This window comes from Heloderma suspectum, chromosome 12 (assembly GCF_057233095.1).
Source record: "Heloderma suspectum isolate Gila_16-S chromosome 12, 16-S_ref, whole genome shotgun sequence".
In the NCBI taxonomy this organism is placed as follows: Eukaryota; Metazoa; Chordata; class Lepidosauria; order Squamata; family Helodermatidae; genus Heloderma; species Heloderma suspectum.
In genome coordinates, this window is record NC_139469.1 from 29,866,898 (window position 1) to 29,893,098 (window position 26,201).

Genomic DNA, 26,201 nt, shown 5'->3' on the forward strand with positions numbered 1-26,201 from the left:
TTGTTCTTTACAGCATCGGATTTTCTTTTCACCACCAGACACATCCGCAGCTGAGTGTCCTTTCGGCTTTGGCCCAGCCGCTTCACTCTTTCTGGCGCTACTTGGAAATACCCTCTGCTCTTCCCCAGTAGTATATTGGACACCTTCCGACCTGAGGGGCTCATCTTCCGGCGTCATATCTTTTAGCCTTGTGATATGTTCCATCGGGTTTTCTTGGCAAGAATACTGGAGTGGGTTGCCATTTCCTTCTCCAGTGGACCACATTTTGTCAGAACTCTCCGCCATGACCTGTCCGTCTTGGGTGGCCCTGCACGGCATAGCTTATGGCTTCACTGAGTTATGCAAGCCCCTTCACCACAACAAGGCAGTGATCCATGAAGGGGAGTTAATAATAGGGATGTACAAGAATTTGGTTTCTCTTCACAAATCATGCAAAAATGTCTTGTTCGCAATCCCAATTACAAATGGGATAAGGGATGTATTTTTTTCAAGAAATGTTTATGAATTCCTGAAATTGCAATCATGTTCAAAAAATGTGTATTTTTTTTTTATAAAATATAGGCACTTTGAAATGTGCATTTAAAAATATTAATACGCAGTTACACGCTTTAGTCAATGTGGCAAAATTGCAAACTTTTGAAGAATACACACAGAAATGCATACTTTAACTGTTCTAAATATGCATTTCTCCCATTCGAATGAGCTGAAAAACAGATCAAAACGAAAATGGGAGGAAGTTGAAATAAGCTTCAAAGTAATTTTTGGAGAGTTTAGGTGAGATCTAAATCACCTAAATGATGAGTTAGGTTAATAAACAGACTGCCTTGGTCCCTGTTGGTGCATGGCTGTACCTCCCATCCACTATACCCCTCTCCTACATAGAAATGAAGAGACAACCCCCTACACACACACAAAGAGAGGCAACACAAGCCCTAGGTAGACCCTTAGACCATTTATGCCTGTAACTTTGCCTAAATGGAGCTATTTATCTGCTGTGTTCACCCATCCCTAATCAAGTTTCTTTTTCTCTGGCGTTCCCCCACCCCACCCCAATGTACAGGAGCACATTTAAAACACCACACCTAAGGAACATCAATGCATATACATTCATCCACATCAATACTGTTTTGGGTTGTTTGATTTGTGTTTGTGTGTTTGTTTTTGCAGTGTTTAATCAATGCATATGAGTGCTTCAGTATCACAGTTGGGGAAAGGCTACAAAGGAACAGGATGAACTGAAACTGAAAAGCAACTGAACATACTCCAATTCTGGAATTAATCTTAAACAGTCTCCTAATTAAACTGGGATTCAATAGGGTGAAGGGTTAGGGTCCAAAAGAGGGATGCTAAAATAACTCAGTGGGGGAAATCTTCCCTTCCCTAAATTCCAGTGCTCTCTCTGACAGCAAAAGCAAGGAATCAGGAAAACCTCAGACAAAGCCAGGGGATCTCTCCCCTCCCTTCCTATACATTCCCTGTTAAGTTATGGGAGCACCCTCAAATCCCATAGGAGGATGGGCTTTGCAGACTCTAATTGGGATATAAACGTTGTTTGCCTCATCTATGGAGACCCAGTTCTGGCAGTTAATTGGCATGTTGTGAGATCATTTCGATACGGGTGATAGAGCGCCGTGCTCCATTGAACAGGAAGTATGGCTGTTTTCACAGTTCGATCATCAGTGCATCACTGCACACAGGTCCTTTCCAAGATATGCAGATATAAGTGTGTGTGTGCATGCGCGTGTGCATGCATATGCGAGCACACATGCTCTTTCTTTGGCTTGCTTAATGAATTTCTTTTGCTTGCTTAATGAACAGTTTTCTTGTCACATACAAGTAAACGCTATTTCCAGGGGAAAATGAGTCCTTTGTTACAGAGTGTTCTATAACCCAGTAAAGACTGTGTATATGTGTTTTAAATATGGTTATGCTAGGATTCTGTGCATGTCCCTGCACAGCTCTAATTGTGGCTCACTTCCAAAGCTCTCTTTTGCAGTTCTTGTCTTCTCTGGGCGACAGGAAATTTCAAGGCGGGTGGGAGGCAGTTTCCTTGTACTAGAGACTGGTGGCCTTTCTCTGATATATATCTTCTTTTACAATTTCAAAACACACTCACAATGAATATGGAAATGGAGGCAGACACTCAGACACCATTAATCTTTTCCTGTAGCTACATCTTCCTTAATTTCCATTTAGAATCAATTATTACAAAACAATTTATGTAATGGCATAAAAGATCCAAAATTAAAGTTACCCATTACACTATCTCAACATGAATATAGATCATCTTAGTTCTTCCCTCACCATATCTCTATTCAACTGACTTGAGATCAGCCCAGAAATGATATATTCCTTTGTTGCTGATTAAAAGATGAGGGTTCAATAAGCAAATATAGAGGCAAAAGTTTGTAACTTCATAGCAAGTGCCTTAATAGCTTCTACATCAGCTAGAAATGAGTATTAAAATAATATATTCAGAATTAGCATGGTGCTAATCTTTAAAATAACATCCGTTTCCTCCAAAAACAATGTTATATTAGAGCCTCCCAAACCAGATGCACATCCTCAATTCTCAGGCTCTTTTGCTGGCTAAATGCTAACATTGGTCACATTCTCACAGAACAGTAGGCCAGGATCCCAGCGGATCCTGGATTACATTGAGCAAGCTGTGTGCTGGCGATACCCACATCCAGAATGGTGGTTTGTTGCTTTCAAACAAGCTAGGATTCATAAACCAAGAATAAATCCTGGTTTATAATTCTGTCTTGTAAAGGGTACAAAACACCAGGACCTTGTATTAAAAAGGCATGGTAACCTTTCAATTTGATCTTCTTGCAATCCAAGGCATTCTCAGAATTTTCCTCCAGCACCACAGTTCAAAAGCATCTATCTTCCTTCGCTCAGCCTTCCTTATGGTCCAGCTCTCACAGCCATAGGTTACTACGGGGAATACCATTGCTTGAACTATGCAGACAGTCCTTTGTTGTCAGTGTGATGTGGTTGGAGGCAGAGGGAGGAACACACAGCATAAATACGTTAGGTTAAGTTAGTACCCTAATATGTTAGAGTAAGTTGGATTAGTTATTTCCATTTTTGTTGGCAGACCTGCGTAAATTCCACTGCGTAAGTCAAATATGCACCAAACCAGACATTATTACTGCTGTTTATGAGGAAGGGCTTTAGCTTGGTGATAGAGCTCATCTTCTTGGCACACAGAAGATACCAGCTTCATTCCCTGGCATCTCCAGGTAGGTCTGGGTAAAACTCCTCTTTGAAACTTGGTGAGTAGCTGCCAGTCAGTGTCGACAATACTGGGCTAGATGGACCAAGGATCTGACTCAATATAAGACTTCCTATGCTCCTCATTTGGGATTGACAGGATGTCCATTGCCCCCTTTTTTTCTCATTTGAATGCAGGCCTTGGTAGTTGCAAAGGGCCAACCTGATTTCTGAATGAAATCTACCCCACCATCAACCTACTATGTGCAGTTTCTGTTGGGCTATTTCTCCCTGTTCTCTCAAATTCAGTTCCTTTGACAGCTGTCTGTCTTTTCCCCTGGGAAAGCCAGGTATGGCAGAGACATCACACTGACAACAAAGGTCCGCATAGTTCAAGCAATGGTATTCCCCGTAGTAACCTATGGCTGTGAGAGCTGGGCCATAAGGAAGGCTGAGCGAAGGAAGATAGATGCTTTTGAACTGTGGTGTTGGAGGAAAATTCTGAGAGTGCCTTGGCCTGCAAGAAGATCAAACCAGTCAGACTGTTTGCTTGAGGGAATGATATTAAAGGCAAAACTGAAGTACTTTGGCCACATAATGAGAAGACAGGATACCCTGGAGAAGATGCTTATGCTAGGGAAAGTGGAAGGCAAAAGGAAGAGGGGCCGACCAAGGGCAAGATGGATGGATGATATTCTGGAGGCGATGGACTTGACCTTGGGGGAGCTGGTGGTGGTGACGGCCGACAGGAAGCTCTGGCGTGGGCTGGTCCATGAAGTCACAAAGAGTAGGAAGTGACTGACCGAATAAACAACAACAGAAGGTGCCAACCTGGAGCTAACAGGCTCTGTGTTCTATGGTTCACTATGACCCTGTTCAGATGCACATTGGAGCAGGGTGGTTAGCGCTAACTACTGCTACAGCCCCTGCCACACCCACAGCTGAACATGGCTCGCAGCGTGGTTAGCCTAACCACTCCCTAACCACCCTCCCACCTGCAGTTCTCCCACCTCTCCCTCAGCCTCAGCAGCTCACAAAGCCATTACAGGAGTGGAGCTTCTGATGGATGTTGGCTGCCATTTTCATAGAATAGTAGGGTTGGAAGGGGCCTATAAGACCATCCAGTTCAACCCTCTGCTCAATGCAGGAATCCAAGTCAGAGCATCCCTGACAAATGGCTGTCCATCCTCATCTTGAATGCCTCCAGTGTGGGAGAGCCCACCACCTCCTTAGGCAAGTGGGTCTATTGTCATACTGCCCTAACAGGTAGGATGTTTTTCCTGATGTTCAGCTGGAATCTGGCTTCCTGTAACTTGAGCCCATTATTCTGTGACCTGCACTCTGGGATGATCGAGAAGAGATCCCGGCTTTCCTCCCTGTGACAACCTTTCAAGTAATTGAAGAGTGCTATCCTATCTCCCCTCAGTCTTCTCTTCTCAAGGCTAAACATGCCTGGTTCTTTTTTCTTCTAAGTCCATTGCAAAAATATGTAAAACATAAAACTGTTGAAAAATTGTGCAAAATTGCCATATTTCACTAAAACATGCATTATCCCCGTATGTCGCTAAAATGCATGTTTTAGCGATCTATGGCCATTTTGTGCAATTTTTCAACATTTTAATTTATTTTTTGCTTATTTTTGTAACAGAATCAGAAAGAAGGAAGAAAATGGCCAACAGCTGCCCCGCTCCTGTTATGGCTGTTTCTGGCCGTGAAGCTCTATGGAAGTGTTAACCACCTGTTCAGACTTTATGCTAAGCCATGGTTAGTACCACTAACCATCTTGCAGCAGGTGGTTAGTGAGCATGGTTTGTGTGTGGTTAATAAACCACCATAGTTGTGTCAGATCAGATGTCGCACTAAGCTACCATGGTGGTTAGCTCAAAAACACTAACCAACATGCCTTGGCATGACGTCTGAAAAGGCTTTATGTTTAATTGAAGACTATCTGGCTTATCATGCCATGCTGAGAAGGAAGGGTAGGCAGAAGACTTGATTACATCTCAGCTTGGTAAGCTGAGATATCTACATCTGAACCAGGCCTATGATGAGAAAAGCCACACATAGTAAAATACTTGGTTTGCAACTCTTAACATAAAATCCTCTTATGGGCCATGTGGGAAATTTGCTCCATGGACTTTTTAATGAATATACCCAGTTTGCAGCTCCTGGATCTGAACATGGATCCAAATGCAATTTGTAGTCAGAAATCAGTACATTTCCAAGCTTGTGTGATACATTCCGCAACACCTCCGTGCACAAAGAAATGTGTTCAATAGCATGCAAACAACTGAAAAATGTGCAAAGAAAAATGTGTACATTTCCAAAATGCACACCAACATTTTTAAATGGATCTTTAAAAAAAAATCACAAGCTAAAGTGGGACAGAATGAGTTTGACCTCAAAAGACTGACAATCTCAGTGAGACAGAGGCTGACAGACCTCTCTGTCCCTAGAGCAGTCTTGGAAACCCTAAGGGGGCATGAGACTAAGGAGACAGTGCATTGCTAACCAGCCAAAGCAGCCACAGAGGGAATAAGTCAAGACACACCTTGGACTTGGGTTGCTCTAGTCTAGACAGAATATGTCTGCATGGAATGAGAAATTGCCATGATCAGCTGTAGCACCTGGCTTGGTTGGACCTCCATCTCTGGCAGCAGCTCTGCTGTCTGAGAGGAACAGGTGTCAGAGAGCTGCAGCTGCTGAAGGAAACTGGCAAGGTCAAAAGGAACCCTGGCCAAACCCATGTGTCTTCTCGCTTCCCTTTTCTGTGTTACAGTCACAGGCTGGTTGCAACAGTGGTGTTATACTACTAACAATAGTGTTATGTCCTTGGAGGTAATGACAGACGGCAATCGCAAGTGGCTTCCTTGGATTTTTAGTTTCCAGTGCAACCAACTCATGGAAAGGGTCACTGCTCTCTTAACCTGAAGATTGCATTGAAACATCTGAGTGAGGTCCATTGTTTCCAGTTTTGCTTCCATCGGTAGCCAGCTAGTTGCCTCTTGGTGTTTGTTTTCATTAATAATATTTAATGCCACCTTGTTTGCTAAAAACAACATCAAGGCACCACATTTTAAAACAATAAAGCCTTAAAAAGATAAGAAACTAGAATGTTAAGCACACTACAGATGTCCTGCGTTGACTGCAGCAGACACTGAGTGAATGAAGGGACTAACCAAAAAGCAAGGTAACAGAACAGGCAAATGTCCAAGCACACAGGGTTCAGCTCAGTGGGGGTCAGGCTAAGGCAGACGTGGTGGACAACAGAGCAGGCAAAGACTGAAACACAGGCACACACATGGGGTCAAGCTAAGGCGGGGGGGGGATCAAGAAAGCAGGTAGACATCAAAACAGTGGTAGGCAGCCAGAGACGTTATACAGTCTAGAAACAGAGTCAAGCAGGAGTCCAGGGGACACTAGCATGGAGCATCAATCACAAGGCAAGGTCCAGGAGATAAGGTAACAAACACCAGCACTGAAGGAACTGCATTGCTTCCAGTACTCAGTAGCCAGCCACTGAAGCATTTTATCACCAGAACCTGCTCCGACCCACCCAGTGCTCAGCTGCAGTACATTAGAGCTCTCTGGCCAAAGCCCTACTCATGAAGAATCACTTTCTCCTGAGGAATCACTTTCTTTGAAGTGAGTACTCCTCCTCACAGGAGGCTTACTGGCTTGCCACTTGAGGCAAAGACACTCTTGGGGGCTAGGTAGTCACCCAGCCTCTGCCTCAGAGGCAGAACTCCCCTCCTCCTGTGGGGATGGAACCATGGTCATCTCCCCTGAGTGCCCAGGCTCCCCCAGGTCTCCTGACATGAGTGGCTCCTTGGTTTGGGCTGTCTCTGGAAGCTCAAGCTCCTCCTTAGAATGGGATGACCTCCAGCAGGGCCACAAAAACAACATTAAAACAGCAATATGATTTTTTTAAAGTTTTTTTTTTAAATAAAAACAGTTGCATCTTCACACACCTTTCTAAAAGTGAAGAGAGTAGGGACCAATCACAGATCTTGAGGGAGCACATGCTACAGTTTGGGAATGACCCAAGATCCATGCTCTGATAACTTCTCGTCTGGATTACTGCAATGCGTTATACGTGAGGCTGCCTTTGAAAACGGTCTGGAAACTTCAGCTGGTCCAAAATAGGAAAGCAAGATTGTTAACAATGGCTGGCCGCTGAGCTCATATTATGCCAGTACTTTTCCAGTTGCACTGGCTGCCAGTCCATTTCCGGGCCCGATTCAAAGTGCTCGCATTAACATTCAAAGCCCTTAATGACTTGGGACCAGGTTATCTGAAGGATCGCCTCCTCCCATATGTGCCTGCCCGGACCTTAAGATAATCATCAGTGGCCCTTCTCCATGAGCCCCTGCCAAAGGAAGTGAGGTGGGTGGCTGCTAGGAGGAGGGCCTTTTCTGCTGTGGCACCCCGGCTGTGGAATGAGCTCCCTAGTAAGGTTTGCCTGGCACCTACACTGTATTCCTTTCAGCGCCAGGTGAAGACCTTTTTATTTCCCCAGGTATTTTAGCATTTTAGCTTTCTAGACTTTTAGCTTTGCTGTTTTAAATCTGTATTTTAAACCCCTGCATTGCTGCTAGGTTTGATTCTGGTTGTACTGTTATACTGTGGTTTTAATGTTTTAATGTTTTATATTGTTTTATTGTGTGCTGTTTGGTTTTAATTTTTGTGAACCACCCAGAGAGCTTCATCTATTGGGCGGTATAGAAATGGAATGAATGAATGAATGAATGAAAGATAGATAGATAGATAGATAGATAGATAGATAAGACAAAGCCCTTTCATGTGTGACTAACAAATGGGCATCAGTGGGCTTCTCCTGCAGATCTTAATAACTGAACAGGTACACAGTGAGACAGATTTGATAGCCAGGTCCTGGGCTGTGTAGGGATTTAAAGAACACACACACACACACACACACACACACACCACTTTGAATTGGCAAAGCCCGGGAAGCAGTTTATTTTTATTTATTTCATTTCTATACTGCCCAATAGCTGAAGCAGTTGTCAAACAGTGCAGGTTTTTCCATAATCAGCTTAACAAAAGTTCATGGGACTGATTATCTGTATCCCGCCTTGAGTGCCATTTTTGGTAGAAAGGTGACGTACAGGCCAAATAAATAAATAAATAAGTGATCACCTCTGCTGTTTATCCCTGGCATCTGGTACTCAAAGGTATACTGCAGCTGTACGTGAAGGTTCCATTTTATTTTGGCATCCATCCCTCTCCTCCATGACCTTACCGAACCCCTGTAAATAGCCATCACCACGTTCTGTGGCTATGAATTCCATACAATGTTCAAGGCTGCAATCCTGTGCACGCTTGCCTTGGAATAAGCCCTGGTGAACTCTGTGGGGTTTACTTCTGAGTGGACCTGTACAGGACTGCTCTGTAACTTAGTCTTCCATGAGTACATCCTCTGATATGGTGTGAGCAGTTCTTTATGCCTCTCAGCTCATTCAGCTAATGGAGAAGCCAGATTTCCATGCTGTCATTACACCATTTGAGAATCTCTGTAGCAGAACATGAAAATCATAAACCAACTAATTGTTGCTAATTAGGTGGGGTGTTTGGTTGTGTCCCCCCCTCTAAATGCTGTCTGTATTTCCAATCTGATTAGGATATGTTTGTGTTTCAGGGTGGTTATGCTGCCTACCGGTATGCGCAACCCACCACAGCAACTGCAGCTGCCTACAGTGACAGGTAAGATGTAATTTACTGCTGAATACATACTTCACTTGGAGATTACAGTACTTAGAGATCTCAAAATCTGCCTTGGTTTAATGTCACCAAGCTGTTTTCTTGTTCTGCACATCTCTATAGTCTTTAAGACTGTATAGTTATAATCCACGAAGAGCCATGAGTAGAAAGACGAGCTGCTCACCTTACAACACAGACAATTGTGTAACAACCTTCTCTAACCTGGTGCCTTCTAGATGTTCATAGAATCATAGAATAGTAGGGTTGGAAGGGGCCTACAAGGCCATTGAGTCCAACCCCCTGCTCAATGCAGGAATCCAAGTCAGAACATCCCTGACAAATGGCTGTCCAGCCTCGTCTTGAACGCCTCCAGTGTGTGAGAGCCCACCGCCTCCCTAGGGAATGGGTTCCATTGTCGTATTGCTCTAACAGTCAGGAAGTTTTTCCTGATGTTCAGCCGGAATCTGGCTTCCTGTAACTTGAGCCCATTATTCCGTGTCCTGCTTTTAGACTACAACTGCCAGAATTCCTGAGCATTGTCCATGCTGACTGGGGCTGATAGGAGTTGATGTCCAAAACATCTGGAGGGTACCAGTTTGGGGAGGGCTTCTGTCTAGTCACAGATAACCCCCTTTTTTATTATGAACTAAGAGAGGGTCACCACTCTTTCTAGGAACAGACTGATGCAAACGAATCTCCAATGTACCATAACATCCTTCTCTAGCCTGACTCCCTCCAAAAGTGTTGGACTACACCTCACTTGGCTGGGGTTTATGGGAGTTTTAGTCCAACACACCTGGAGGATGTCAGGCTAGGGAAGGCAGATTTATATAATAAATACGATCATTTAGTTTGAGGATCTTCTATGTTAAAGACAAATCCCTGTTAAACCCTGACTGAAGTCAGTGGAAATCAAAGGCACTCAGATCCAAACAAGACCCGGCTCTTGCAGAACAATGCACAAAGACTACCCAGCAAGAAGAGACATTCACACCTTGCCCCAACCCACCTTGTCCCTGGACAAATTTCACAGGCCTTCTTGAAACTAAAGCTGTGCACAAACGGCCCCTCAAAATTCTCCACCCTTTTTGTGGACAGAGAAATGGGGAGGGGGGTTCCACTGCATTTCTCCAGGAAATCCTCAACAGTTTCTCACAGGTAGGGTGCACTGCTGACTGGGGTTGTAGCACAACTTCTTCCTTTTTTCATAAGGGTTTTTTTGGGGGGCGGGAGGGGGTTGTGCTGTCACTGCAAATGGCAACAACATCAACTGTGTTGGCAGGCTGGCCTCAATTTTGCATCCAGCTCAAGGTGTGAGAGAGCTAGTGTTGTGTCCAGGAAAGAGATGATACTAATGGCGAGCCAAAATCTGTCCTCCAATTTCCTGAAAGTCGTCTTCCTCCATGAAAGAGGCTCCCATTGTTCTGCCTCATTCTCAGGGTGTTTTAAAATTTATTTTTGTGGTGTTTTTGAGCTGACCTCATCACAGACAGCCTCCCAGGCTGCCTGCACTTCCTGATCTGAAAAGGCCCTATGAGAGGAATTACATCATGATGTCTTCCCCTGGGGTTTAACTGAAGTGTAGGAAGCTGAGAAGGTACAGGCTGACAGAGAGATGATTGTACAGTGAGGAACAGGACACTTGAGTACACTTCTCATCCACCTCCTAAGTAAGGCAAGCACAAGAAAGTTTCCCAACCGCAACCCAGGAGAATTTCTCCAAAATTTCTTCACCAATGAATTTCTTTTTGGGAGCAATTTCTTCTTCTATCCAATGGAATGAGAATGGCTGAAAAAACTGTGGGATAATTTTTCGGCCGAATACTAATTGAAACTCTGTTGGATTTTCCTCAAGCCAAATTCCTCAAGGTCAATTAATATATTCAAAAGAACCAATGGTGATACTTTGGCGGGGATTGTGCTACTTAAGTCTGGAGGTGGTTGCGTATTTGAATGTCACACACACAGACACACACAGAGACACACACACACGCTGCACAAAGAAAAAATGGCGAGGCTGAACCCTTTTCACAGACAAAACACTTTTGTATTCGTAGGGAGGTTAGGTGGGTACACCTTTCAAACATATGATTCCTCACCTGCAGTTTAAAGTGGTACAATCCAGGAAAATTTCTTTAACACGTTATTCTACTGGGTGTGTACCTTAAATTGACCCTCAGATATTTTGCTTGATGAACCGCCAAATTAGTTTCAAATTTCGCTTTGGACAATATTCAGTGTAATCATAGGGATGTCGGGGAAATGCATGAGAGAGATCACACACGCACACAGCAGATATATCTTTGTTATCCCCAGAAATGCATCAGATACCTTGCTTGTGAGGGACACACTTTAGGTGGCTTTTTGATAGTAACACAAGTTGAGTGTTCCCTGCTGAGAAGCATTTATCTTGAGCATCTGAAGAAAAGGGAGAAAGCAGTCGATCAGGTATCCTGGTCCCAAGTTGAATGTGGATTGCAGAAAATGGCAGATATACAAACACACATTTGCAAAATGCAGAGCAATACCAGCTCTACACTTACGGGCTCTGTGTTTTTGTTTATATATTTGAATTTGTGATCGGACTGTAGTAGGCTCAGTCAGTGTGAAAGCCTCACAGAAAAAGGAGGAAGAGAAAGAAATACAGGACGTCTAAGTACTTCTAAGCTTTCTTCCAGTTTAAAACCTGTAACTAGCATAATGTGCCATGGGGCAACCCTGTATGTCTGATATGCACAGACATAACTTCATGGTAGTGGAGTGGGGGGAGTCTGCATTGGACTTGAGCAGGTCCATCCTGTCACCTAAAGTGTATCTTTGGATGCTGGTTAGTAGGGTAAAGTCCAGCAAACTTTAGCCATCATTATATTTCATTGAATGCAATGGACCAGGAATTAGTCATGTTCAGCTTTGCCAAATTGAACCCATTGGCCAAGATCCTGAAAGCTCCTTTGGGTAAGCACATGAGTTTTGTTTGTATCCCCTGCCCCGCTCCCCAAGCAACAGACACCCATTCCTAGGGGTGTATGAGAATTTTGCTTTGCTTTGTTTTTGACCAGAACTTGCCCCCTTCACTCCCCAAACATGAACACGAGAGCATTTTTCTGGCAAATTTCACATGTTCCTGAGCTTGCAATCACATTTGCGAAATCTCTTCATTAGAAGAATGCACACTTTAAAAATACACAGGGGGGCAGGGGATACACATTTGCACAGCTTAGTGTAGGGGAAAGTACAGATTTGGGTGCTTCAAAAAATGTGTACTCAAATGTGCACTTTTCTTGTTTGAACACTACCACTACCAGTCAGGACTCAGGAGCAGGAACAAGACAGGTCGAGCTTTGAGGTGGAACTCGGAGAATATCAACAAGCATGAGCCTCACTGATTCTCCTGTCTTTACCCATCCCAGATGCCAAACTGCTTTCAAAAATCTGTTTCATTACAAAAGGTGTTTGGTACATGGCCTTGGGGGTGGGGGGAGAGGACAGGAGCCTAAAGCTCTGTTGGATGTTCAGAACAAGTTCTTTGGCTTGTGGCTGGTATGTGCTGCTGCCTGCTGCTTTTCAGGATTAGAGCAGCAAAAACACTTCACTCACATCCCAAGGAAGCCTCTTTTTAAAATCCACCAAGACCTTTGGAATTTGGCTTTCTGTCCTAATTCATATTTCAAGCCCAGCCCAAAGCTTCAAGGCAAGTGATTAGCCATTACACACACACACACACACACACACACTTCCATCCAAGTAAGTTTTAACTAAATAAAAGACCTTGCATACCAAAGTTGCATCACAAACATAGATGTTAGAAATGGCTCAGTTTTTGAAATATGTATTTATATATTTTATCAGTTAAAACCTCACTTTATTTTCTTCCGAATGGAAATTGAATTAGGCTAACAACATCAAGACACCAAGAAATTTACATTTTTAACAGCAGCAGCACCTAAATCCCCAGAATAGTTTTATTTTTCTTCTGAGAAAGTTTTCAGAATGTTTCTCATTCTTCTCCAGGAGAGATTCCATGAACTGTCCCAGAATCTCTGATAGGAACATCTGTTGTTTGAAAATCACCATTTACCAGCCAAGCAACAGGCCTATTCCTGAAACCTGGGAACTTTTTGCATTGTTTTTTTTCCCCCTCATCAATAGAAAGTTGTGCAAATTGCAAGCACAAATTGCATAATGTGTGCAAATCAGCTGCAATTTCAGTCCCGGCCACAATTTGCTCACCTTTCTATTGATGAGAAACACACACACACCCTCCGCAAAATCTGCAAGCAGGCCTGACTCGATGCAGATCCAGTCAGGCCAGCTCATGGGGAAGTGAGCTGCTGAAAGTTTGGCAAACTGCACCCCTTGGACGGATTCCTCTGACATCCTTAGTCTCTGACCACAAATAGGGTGGAGAATGTCAATAAACCCTTTGTGCACAGGAATCATCATCAAAACAAACAACAGCTGAAGTGAAAACTGCTTAGCTTTGCAATCCCATACCCACTTACCTGGGAGTAAACCCCACTGAACTCATTTAGACTAAGACTGCCCTGTAAAGCTACAGTCCAAAGTACACTTAAGTGGAAACAAGCCCCCGTTGAACAGGGATATATTTTGGAGTAAAAATGCATAGGACTCTAGCAGTACAATCTTGTTTACCTTTATTCAGAAGTAAGTTCCACTGGATTTAACAGACCCAGTTAATTGTGCATGAGATTGCAGCAAATCTCCTGGGGAGTATGCCCCATTGATCTCAGTGGGGCTTAACGTGGGAGTTAACATGCTTGGGACTTCACTGCACATCACATTGATTTCAGTAGGAGAGGTAAGCACATCCTTCAGTCAGTGGAACATATAGATACTTAACTATAGCAGGATCATGTCCAATATCTATGAAATAAACCCAGTTTATGCTGAATGCCTGCTTGAACAGAAAACTTTCTTGTAAAAGAGCAAGAATTTAAAATTAAAACTTAAAACCCAAATAAAAATACAGGAAGTTTGGCAAAAGGAATAAAATACAGGATTGGTTTGCAAAAGGTCTTCGAACTGTTGACAGTTCTATAGGATGCTTCAGCTTCACAAGTTGCCTGGGGCAAGGAGTTCCAAAGTTACACGGCAGCTCTGGAGGCCTAGCTGGAGAGAGAATACGTCAAGGAAGCATTGTTACTGAATATTATGTTTCTTTTCCTCTGGGTGGAAAAATTAAGAGCATGCAAAGGTGGAGCAAATGCTTTTTCGGTTGATTTTTGAAGTGCTGTTCATGGATTCAGTTTCTTAAAGGAATATTTGTATCTATATGAATGTTGAACTGCTCTGCATGCATAGTTGCCTTCCCAATGTGCTTATTATTCTGGTAATGAAGAAACACACACATGTTTGGTGAATAAAATCAATTTGCATGAGCTGGCTGAGGCATGCTGTGTCTGACAGGTAAGCAAGTTAACCTTTTTTTCCCCCTGATTTCCGGATTAGACTTATTACTCCAGCTCTGCTGTTTGTGCCTGATCCATGACTGGAGTTAGGTCTTGTTTTGTTTTGTTTTGTTTCCTACTTTGGATAACCCGATTGTATGGAGTGCAACTCAGTAATTCTCATTTCATTTCCACAAAGGTGTGTCATTGGCATGTGGTGGCTAAAAGTATTTTCTCTGTGAGCTTGCAGTGCTAAAAAGGTTACTGAATATCCCACAGTCATTTAGAGGCAAAGATGCAAAAAAAGAAAGAGAAAGAAAGAAAGAAAGGATCCCTGTTAACCTCAAATTCGTGACTTGGTTCTCAGCAAATATTCCTCAGGCCTCTCTCTCCCCTTTCCAGGGATTTGATATGTTTCGTTACAAAGAATGGTTGTAGGTTTTGCATGGTAATCTGTGTTCATACAGGAACTGAACGCTCTGGGCATGCACAGAGTAGGGTGAAGAATGGTCCTGCAAAGGTGCATTACAGCACTCCTCTCGCTTGGCAAGCTGCCACTGCAAAGGGTGATACACCGCTGGCATCCCCACCCACTCACGTCAAGCAAGGCCATCTGTGCTTCCTCTGCAGTCGGACCTGTGGGTGAAATTTGACCCACCTGTGATTCCAGTCTATCCTCCCCCTTTCCCATCTGCCTTTCCCTGCAACCATTGATAGTTGGGCGGTTTCCCGGTTTTTCCACAGTTATTTCCCATTCTGAAAGGTTGAAATGCCTCTCTTACAGTGTAGCAACTAGTGCTAAGAGCTTTAAGATAAACTATGCTGGTACTTGGGGCATTTTGACCCCGCCCTTTTGGCCTTTGGCCTTGCCCGCTGTTAGACTGTGGTCCCTGAGAGCTTGGCCATAATTGAATTCAGCTCTTGGGTTGGAAAAGGTTGGATGCCCCTGCTCTAAGCTTATTTGCTCTGTCACACAATGCTCTTACGAAAAGCATAAGAAAAAACATGTTGGATTGCTCACAGAGGAGGCACAGAGGAGTCTTGCTTGACTGGAATTTCGTAGGGTGACAGGCAGCCATAACGGTTAAGCAACAAAGTACAAGCCCCTCAGATGTACAACCAACGTATGGATCAGGTGTCCTAACCACTGCAGATCCCCACCCCAAAAAAGGCTCAGTACCTTACATATACAGGCTATGAGGAAATGAAGAATGAGATGGGCGCAATCAAAACCTTTCCTGGGTTCCAATGCATACACAGATGTCCATGCCAGCAGGAGGGCTTGCAGTGCTCTGCAGTGTTGGGGGAGGTTTTGGGGTGCAATGGGACTCTCCGTTTTATGAAGGGAGCATTCCTTCAATTGCCAAAGAGAATAGCGTGCCCCCTGCTTGTGCGGGCTCACATCAAATCCACCGCTCTTGCATATGGCGGAGGGCTGCTGGACTTAATTTGGCAAAACCAGGCCTATGCATTTGGTAAACTGCAGTCGCTTACAATCCAGCTCTCCACGTTAGCTAATTCAGTCCAGCGATGTGAAAGCAGCATTCCATGGCTTCCCCAGGAAGGAAATGCATCCATTCCAAAGTGTTTGGGAAGGCTGGGGGCAGGAGTGAGGGTTCTCAGAGCTGTCAGCATGTTTTGCCTGAAGCAAAAAATAAAAGGAACAAATGAAAGGAATAAAATAAAACAACAACAACAATGAGGTGAATTTGCAATGGGGGATGTGCAAAACCGTCCCATTTTGTTTTGTGGCTATTTTCTCCTCAGCTAACAAAAGTGCTGTATCTTGAGGATATTTCAGTTCACAATGGGAGGATTTTCTGAGCATTTCTGCATTTCCAAAGCACCCTTCAATTACTATTACCTGGTAAAAGCAGCTGGTGTTCTCTCCACATTTTGCCTATAAAAAGGGAGAGCAGCTCACTCCTGCCTCCCCAGGGTCTCTTGGGACTGAATGACTTAGCAAGAGTTAACTGCTCACAACCCAGACTCACAGGTACATTGGCATTCCAAACAGTTCTCCACTTGCCCTCTAATCCTGATCTCCTTTCTTTTTTTATGGCTTGCTTAATTGGCTCTGGGGCTCACTAGAGTTGTGCCCTTGAATTTGTTTTCAGTTCCCAGTCTTATTTATTTACTTCAAGGTGGCCTACATGGTGTTCCCGGGCAGTGTCCCATATAGGCTCTGTGCAGGAGGGATGGAACAGTCAGTAACAAGGATGGCGTGAGAGTCCAGCTGGGTCTCAAGCTCAGCGATTTCTCACTGGCTCGGCCCCCTGGATGCCAGTCCGCAGATCCCTGTGCTTGCCCGACTTGGCGTGTGCCAAGTTGGGCAAGTGTGGGGATCCCCATTTGTCCGCAGGCAGCCATTTTGCATAAAAATGGTGGCTCAGCTATTTACGGAAATTGCCATTTGCATAAAATGGCTGGCATAAGTAGCTCCATTTATGCAAAATTAATTAGTCTAATTACAGTGACTTTTGGACAGGGCATGTGCATTTCCCCATTGCACCAACCCAGCTCAGTTATGAGAATCAGGCAGACAACAGACTGAATTTTGGTCAAACCCATCTGAATCAGGTAATAGCAATGCAATAGTTACATCCCCACTCCCACCCCAAAAGTACAATAAAATATATCTAGCATGCTAAATTTTCAAATACACTCTTTACGTATAATTAGAATTGCAATAACATCAGTCTTTTGCATAAACATAGGTATTTTAAGTGGATTTAGTTTGTTTGAGTATTATGGTTTAAAATGTGTTTGTCCCCAGCTGAATAAAGATTTGTGGGGGGGGGGGGTAAGTTGCAAATCAATACAATTTTAATTGCTTTTCTCTCTGGGGGAAATTATAAAACTACTTTTAATAAGTAACGTATGCAAATACTACTTTGCAGATAGGAAACTTTATGCAAACACAGATACCTCAAATTATGATTTAGTTGCAAACTGGTTGATTTGATTTATTAACTTTAATGATTTTTCCCACTAAAAGAAAGATTTGGATTTTGCATCTGAATAAATTAGCTTCTTCATTCCCTCTGGATATTTGGCCTTTCTAAATTCTAAGATGGCAAAAACTTGAGTTAATTGCTAATTCTGCATTTAAGTGAAGTGCCACTTTAAAACAGTTTGCATCTTTTCTTCCCAATTTAATCCTCCCTTGGTGTCCTTTGCTATAAATGAGTATTATTTATCTGGTCACAAGAGTGAATTATGTTCCCTCCAGCCAACTCTTATCATTTTGTAATTGTTTTACAACAACCAGGGAAATACAAAAATATATATGCATGCTTTTCTACATGCGTACCTTTGGCTGAAATCATCTAAGATGAAAATATGATTACCTTTAAAAATAAAACAGCTTATTGTTGGAATATAATTCGCAAACATAAGCAGTGACAAGGTTTTATCTTATGAGTTTTTAAAAAAAATAATAATGAGGTGGATAGAGTAATCAGATGGGTTGCATAGTTGTTGGACATGTAAACAGAAGGTTAAATGTGAAAATCTACAAGTATAAGGTTAATAAACTACAGGATAATGATAGCTTCCATGTAGAACATTGATTATGATGGCATTCAATGACATCCCTGTTTGTCGTACACTTGGAAATATTGCTGAACAGAAGCATCACCTAGTAGAGAAATATAGACAGTACCAAGAGGTGACAAACCATGAAAGAATTTTAAATAGTTATCCATGAAAGAAGATGCATTGCTATAATAAAAAAAGTCCCTTCCAAAAATGAAGTAAGCAATACGGTTGATGATGCGCCACTGAGTTATGAACAAATAATTTCTGATTTTATTTTTTAAATAAGAAGCTAAGTATCAAGAAACTAACTTTGCAAGTTCCATCATGTCTCTGTTCAATAAGAGGAATGAAACAAAGAAAGACTAGATCGGGTGCATTCCACATGTTGAGGGGAATAATGTATGACTGAAATTTATCCAGATGTCCTTTTTATGTTCAGAAGAGTTGCATATGAATTTGATATAGTGTAATATATTTGCACATAAGATATTTACCCCAAAGAATGCTTGCCAGCACCGAAAGGAACAGAGGCTACCTCACATATTACCTTCTTGGTAAGGAAACATGTAGAATCAGTTCTCATTGTGCCTGTGATCCAGGGTTTGCACTTTCTCCCAGAAAAGAATACAGCTAGAGAACCCTTACAAATCTTCCCTGTCCTCACCTTTTCCAAGAGAGAGATGCTGTTGGTCGCTCACTCTCAGGAGAAGCATTGGAGAAGAAATGCAGTTAGGGCAGCAACAGGACGCTGTGACTGAACAAAGCCAGATCTTCGAAGCATGATTGAGCATTGACAGTTTTCATCTCGCTGGAGTGTCAGGCAAGATGGTGGGTGACTGAAGGGTTCTTCAGCATTTGCCACCAGGGGAAAGGAGTCTGGGGACGGGGGACAGAAGGCGCTTTGATTCCACGTGATTCCTCATCAAGGGATGAGTGTGTGAACTGGCCCGAAGACTGAAGAAAACAGGCCAAGCTTTTCAGTGGTGTTCTTTGTGGCATAGGACCAGTGTCCGCATGGCAGTGGGGCATATTGTCATTTTGTCATTGCATGATCACCCAGTGTGTTGCTAGAATGTATGTAATGCTGTTACCGGATTTTGACAGTTCCATCACATTGGCTCAGTGAATGGCTTGCTTGAATTGAGCCCCAAAGCAGACCTCCTTCACGTTGACTGGCTATTCCCTCTCCCTCCTATTTGCGTTTAATGACTTGATCTGTTGCATCTCGGACCAGAACAAGACACTGTTCCTTTCTTACATATCAACATGAATGCTAAATATGTATGGGATCGGGATTAGAGATGTGGGGATACATGGGTGTGCTGTCTGATCAACAAGACTCTCGCCTGGTAGACCTTTCCATCCATACTGCTTGCTAATATGGTACACCCTGGAGTAAGTATATATTTGTGCAGGGGGCTATTTCACAATGCTTGGCTTTCCGGGGTAAGAGAACATAATAGGCCCCATGCACATGCCTAATAATAGATACTGCTTGAAAATAGAACAGCAATACAATTAGTGCTGCCATGTTTGTTTATTTAATTATTTATTTATTTATTTAAAATATTTCTTGGCCACCCCAAGGCAGCTTACAGCCATAAAATACATACAAAGTTAAAATATTAAAAGTGATAAAAACATAAAAAAACAATAAAAGCCAGCAATAAAACCAGCAATAATGTTAACAGCAGCAACAGCCAACATTATCAAGAGAAGGCCAAGGTAAAATAATATGTTTTCAAGGTCTTCTTAAAAGTCTGCAGTGATGGAACATGGCAGACCTCCAATGGCAGCTTGTTCCAAAGGTGTGGGACCACTGCAAAGAAGGCCGTCCCATGTGTGGTCACCCACACAACTGCTCTCATGGGTGGGCAAATGAGAAGGGCCTCTCTTTCTGATCTTAAAGTGCGGGGCAGGCTGATATGGGTGAAGGCAGTCCTTCAAGTAAGGCTTCTGAAAATATCCTTCTCCCTACCCCACACAGAGTTGTATTAAAAATGCCATATTCTCATTATTACATTTGCATCGTGTCTTTCGGCCATGATGGAGCTCAAGACAGCATCTGTAGGGTTCCGAGGTAGTCTTGGATCCAGGCCTTGAGCAGATCCTGACTACATGATTGGCTTCAGAAGAGCTGCAACATCCTGGGCTTTCGGACCATGTCCCAGGACTGTAGCCGTAGTTCCAGAACTCTTTATAGTGCCGGAAGGGAATCACAACAATTATCATAAGCCAGCATCAGTTATATTACTGTTAAGATTACCATAGTCTCCCAGTTTTAAAAAAAGAACTCTAGAAGGGCATATCCACCCCTAATATGGAGTTCTGTGTAAATCACAATATGGAACTCACCTGTTTGCTACAATTACTTTAATAGAAGGAGGTGGTTGTGTCCACAAAAGGATGTCGGCATGCGGGGGCCCATTCCCTTGATACGAATAAAGCAGCCATTACACATGAGGAATTCCCCCACCCCACACACAGCAAAATCATTGCACAGGGAGACTTGCTAGATAATGTTATTTATAACAGAATGCTTGTGCGGGGATCTAAAGGAGGGGAGTTCTGCTTCACAGAATGGAACACCCTGTTTCTAAGATTTTGCCCCTGGTTCTGTTCCATTCCTATGCACCCCCACCCCCACTTCCCAATGTTAATTAATGTAGTTTACAATGATATTTTGTAATGAGGTTGCTTAATGTATCGTTATGTGTATGCCCAAAAATTAGAGTCCACAGAAGTTAAGGAGAGTCTGCTTTAAGTCGGTCAATCAGTCACTGGAAGCTGGTTATTTTTTCTCTTTTTTTGTAATTCATATGCCATTTTTTAAAAGAGCGAACAGAGTTTCTAAGGGAGATGCAATGCAATTTGAAGCACCTAATAGCTCAAGCGCTGTTTATTTTTAGTGACTGTTTCTGAGGCAACATTTGGAGAACAGAGTGCTTTATTTATTGCCGTAGATTATAGCCTGCCCCATCCCAAAAGACTGGGGCAGAAAATGAAACACAAAACACATCTTTTGTATTCTAGAACCCTCACCTTTTCGTTGCCTGCATTGCTAGCGAGCGTCTCTGGGCACGGTGGGACTTACATTTAAGTCAGGTTTCATTGTTAGTTTTTCTTCACAATGACCCTGTGAGGAGGGTGGCCAGATGAAAAAGTGGGCAAGGCACCAACTCCTTTAATAGTTGTATAGAAGAGGGAATTTTGGCAGGTGCAGCCTATGCATGCAACCTAGACATGCTGAAATCCCCCCTTCTGCATGACTACTGAAGGTGCAGGAGCCCTGGTTTGCATCTGGTTTGCATCTGACCACCCTGTTGCTGCAGCAGGTGAGGCTGGGAGATTATGTGGCCAGAGCAGATTGGCCAAGGAGGGATTACAGCCCGGGCTTGTAACAGTGGAGGCGAGGGGTGACTCTGATGTTAGTGGGGTGGTGAATCCACTCTGGGTTTCAGTCAGAACCAGTCAGAACTCTAGAGTTCTGACTCATTCTGACTGAAACTGAGAGCAGATTCACTGTCCCAGTGACATCAGAACCATCAGCCTTCACTGGCCTGCAAGGTCCAAGCCCTGGCCTTCTGTTTTTCTAATTTTCTCTGACCACACTGGCTCATCACAAGGTATATATTTGTATGACAAGGTTTATATATTTTATAGGAAGAATTGCTTTCATTTATTTGTTGCTCATTCATGATATGCAGTATTATGACCATGTCATATGGACTCCCTTTCATAAAAGCCACGAATGTCTTTTACTGGGCTCCGAAACTGCTGTTGGCAGAAGAGCACAGCTAGAGAGCCAGCTATCAATTAAACAGATTCCCCCTGTTCCATGCATCTATCATTCCATGGGTTCATGCTGCCCTACGTCCCACCCCTCCCCTCCTGAATTCCGATTTAACTAGAATAATCTCTACAATACATTCTGGAATTAGAACATGCACAATTTCCTGTAGCTTCCACTTCCTTTGGCGTGTTTGCATTTCTTTCTTTCTTTCTTTCTTTCTTTCTTTCTTTCTTCCTGTCTCCCCTATGTGACTGATGTGGACTGTGCAAGATTCTGTTTGTTTCTGGTGGCAGTTTAATGGCACATTCTCTGATACATTGATAAAGCCCCAAACAAATAGAATATTGAAATGATCTTATGTACAATCACATCAAAAGTGCTCTTATACAATATTCTATTCAAGGGGACATATGCATCAGTAAAACACTACACAAAAAGGTGTGTAGTGATGCATTCATGTGATCACATCAATTGCCTTTTTAGGGGCATGTTTTATCAATGCATAGAGGAAGGGGAAAGATAAACATGAACAGAAGGAACTGAAAACTGATAGAATTGTTCTGTACAAAATTTGGAAATATAAAAATAAAACAAGGGAGATTTCCTAAGGTATCTTTCACTTGGAAACACCACCAGGTAACTGCAAAATCAAGAGAGAAATTTGGATGATGAGGATTCTCAAAACCATCCCTGCATCTCATCTAGAGCTTCCTCTGTGTTCCAGTTTCATAGAATCATAGAATAGTAGGGTTGGAAGGGGCCTCTAAGGCCATCGAATCCAACCCCCTGCTCAGTGCAGGAATCCAGATCAGAGCATCCCTGATGGGTGGCTGTCCAGCCTTGACTTGAATGCCTCCAGTATGAGAGAGCCCACCACCTCCCTAGGGAATGGGTTCCATTGTCGTATTGCTCTAACAGGGAGTTTTTCCTGATGTTCAGCCGGAATCTGGCTTCCTGTCACTTGAGCCCATTCTTCCGTGTCCTGCACTCTGGGATGATGGAGAAGAGATCCTGGCCTTCCTCTCTGTGACAACCTTTCAAGTACTTGAAGAGCGCCATCCTATCTCCCCTCAGTCTTCTCTTCTCAAGGCTAAACATGCCCAGTTCTTTCAGTCTCTCGTCATAGGGCCCTAATTGGCACTTACAGAATCATAGAACAGTAGGGTTGGAAGGGGCCTACAAGGCCATTCAGTCCAACCCCCTGCTCAGTGCAGGAATCCAGGTCAGAGCATCCCTGACAGACGGCTGTCCAGCCTCATCTTGAATGCCTCCAGTGTGGGAGAGCCCACCACCTCCCCAGATAATGGGTTCTACAGTCGTATTGCTCTAACAGTCAGGGAGTTTTTTTCCTGACATTCAGCCGGAATCCGGCTTCCTGTCACTTGAGCCCATTATTCCATGTCCTGCACTCTGGGATGATGGAGAAGAGACCCTGGCCTTGTTCAGATTGAGTTAAAATGGTAGGTTTGCATGGGTATCCCTTGGCATAGGTGAAGACGACTCCTCCAGCCAAGTGAATGGAGAGATATGCACGTGTGCATCACTGCATTGTGTGCTTCCCTCACTCACAATTTGGAATTGGCTCACTTCTTTTTGTCCCCCAAAATGCAGCACAGCTGAGAGTATATTTCAGTTCCTGGCGTAACTGCATCCTTATTTTAAATTAGGGATGTTGGAAAAATCCACACCATAATCAAATGAGTTCAGATTTTTATGAATCCAACCTGTGGATTCTACAGCAAACCAGCTTTTCCCCAGTCGGTCGGGAAGATTCCACATACTTGTGAACCATTTTTCTACCTTTCCAGAATTTTGCACTGATTTAGTAATAGAAAAATATGCCACATGTTAAAATGGCCAAAAATGCACATTTACCCCATAGGCAAAAGCATAAAAATGCACATTTTGGAGGGATTTTCACATTTTGGAGGGATTTGCACATTTTGGAGGGATTTGCACATTTTGGAGGGATTTGTACAGTTTGGGGGGGATTTGCGAATTTTCACAAACAAAACTTGAGCAAATGCGACTTTGTACACATTCAGAAACTAAAACAAATCTGATTCCATCAATGAGCAGATGTCAGAATGAAAGGTGCCTGGCAATCTGCAAAATGCAGGCAGGACAGATTTTACACAATCCATATGTCCCCATTTTAAATAGAGAATAAATTAAACACACACACACATGCTTATTTGTTGCAGAGGAAGCTCACATTTTTAGAGTTCTAAGCAAACTTCACCTAACAAGAAATTAGATATATTTCTGGGCAAAGTTGGTGGTTCTTCATGAACCAAAACATCTCCAGAATGCTGACAGTCATGATACAATTTTTGGAAAGACTAGAAATTTTTTTCAGGAGAGTTCTGCAAATCCTTACCAGTCCAGAACACATTAGAGCAGGCTGTGTTGTGGGTCCCCTCATCATCTGCTTTACACTGGTACTGGAAACCCTGTTGGAATTTTGGATCAAGTGAAGAAAATTTGCACACAGTGGGAAATGGTAGTCAGATTTAGGATGGGATTTTCTGCCATTGAATTTCTCCTTAAAACAAACAAAAAACAATCACAAATTAGAATGAGTTTGGAAGTGCTTACTATGAAGTTGAAAATCCTAACAAAAAGAAGTTTTCTGTGGTTGTGTCCTGCACATCTTATTAATTAGTCCTTTCAAGTAATTGTGTAAGGATCATACCCTTAGACTCACTAAATTCTATGGAAGTCAATAAGCATGCAGATGTACTCTTTGATATTCCCCCCCCCCCCGGAATGATTTTGTTTTAAAAAATGTTTGTACAAAATTCTAATACTGACATGTCCAGTCATCACAGAGATTGCATCCATGAAAAATATTCAGGTGTTCCATCCATCCATCCATCCATCCATCCATCCATCTCCACACACATATAAAGATATACAGAGAGAGAGAGAGAGAGAGAGAGAGAGAGAGAGAGAGAGAGATCTTCTGCAAGGGGAGAAGTGTGGAATGCACATGTAGATTGTCACATGTATATATTTTGTTCCATCTAGATGAAGTAGAGCTGTGAGCAAAAGGCCTCTTGAAATTCTCCACCTCACTTGTGGGCAGAGAAATTTGGGAGACATCTTCACCGAATTTCTCCAGGGAGAGGAGACATTCTCAGCAGTTACTCCCAGGCAGGCTTTGTAGCACAGCTTCTTCCTTTTGGGGGGAAGGGTTGTGGGGGTTTTCATGCTGCAACAGCATCAGCTGTCTTGGCAGGCCAGCCCCCAGATTGCATCCACCACAGTGCAGGTGGGGGCAGTGTTGTGTCCAGCTCCAGGGATGAGGAGTTAGCACTCTGCCAAAATCTGTCCTCCAATTTCCTGAAAGTTTTCTCCCCCCATGAAAGAGATTTCCATTGTTTTACCTCATTCAGGATGTTTTATAATTTACTTTGGTGTGTTTTTGAGCATACCTAATCACAGCTAGCCTCCCAGGCTGCCTGCACATCCTGTTCTGAAAAAAGACCTGTGGAGGTATTACCTCTTGGTGCCTTAAACTGGGCTTTAATTGAAGTGTGGGAAGCTGAGGAGGCTACAGCCAGCCAGAGAGATGACCTAGCCAGGCAGACGAACCATCCAGTAACAGTATCTCCATCTTGCTTGGATTGAGTTTCATTTTATTGGCCCTCATCCAGTCCATTTCCATGCTCAGGCACCGATTCAGAACAGCCACTGCCCCACCTGGGTTTGATAAGAAAGAGAGGTAGAGCTGGGTGTCATCTGCATATTGATGGCACCTCAGCCCACACCTCCAGATAACCTCCCCCAGCGGTTTCATTTAGATGTTAAACAGCATGGGGGATAAAATAGAGCCCTGTGGAACCCCATTGCACAATTGCCATGGCACAGAGCAATAATCCCCCAGCACCACCTTCTGGATTCAGCCATCCAAGTAGGAGCGGAACCACTGCAGTGCAGTGCCTCCAACTCCCAACACAGACAACCTATCCAGAAGGATACCATGGTCGATGGTATCGAAAGCCGCTGAGAGGTCCAGGAGAATCAACAGGGTCGCACTTCGCTGAAGCCTATGCATCCTGTTGTTTGCTTTATCCATTTATTTTTCCATCGTCTGTCCTTTGTAGGGATGTGCGAACTCATCCCCATCTGGGTTCTCCAGACGCCTGCCTAGCCCCTGCCCCTGCTCGCCAGTCTCTGGACCACATTCAAGCTCCTCTGATGCTCAGTAAGCCACCCACACTCACCACACTGGCCTTATCGAGCTCTGCGGTCACCATTTTTTAAAAAAATATATAAAAGTGATTGCAAAAATTTACATGTCTTTGTATGCAAGAAAATGCGCATTTTGTGAATGCGCATATTCTCATGTGAAATGCACATTTTGTGAAGGTGGATATTTGTGTCTGTGCAAAAATGCATATATGTTGAAGAATGTGCATGTTCATGCATATGCGAATATGTGCATTCGCAAAATGCACATTTTGGCGTGTGTGCAAATACGTGCATTTTTGTGATTGCCTTTTTATTTCTCAAAA

The 26,201-nt window shown here is 43.2% G+C and overlaps 1 protein-coding gene and 1 long non-coding RNA gene across 2 annotated transcripts in view; one reads left to right on the forward strand and one right to left on the reverse strand.

Moving 5' to 3' along the window:
- The window catches only part of RBFOX1 (RNA binding fox-1 homolog 1), a 379,715-nt gene that overhangs the window by 288,234 nt on the left and 65,280 nt on the right, over positions 1–26,201 (forward strand). The window contains exon 12 of the mRNA XM_084817880.1: positions 8,879–8,943. Within this exon, the coding sequence (XP_084674006.1) occupies positions 8,879–8,943 (65 nt within the window). The remainder of the gene's footprint in view (positions 1–8,878; positions 8,944–26,201) is intronic.
- Positions 12,763–16,252, reverse strand: LOC146336752 (uncharacterized). The gene is made up of 3 exons (XR_014785600.1): positions 16,213–16,252; positions 15,843–15,990; positions 12,763–14,070 (listed from the first exon to the last, which is right to left on the reverse strand). It is a non-coding gene; the product is annotated as an uncharacterized LOC146336752 (long non-coding RNA).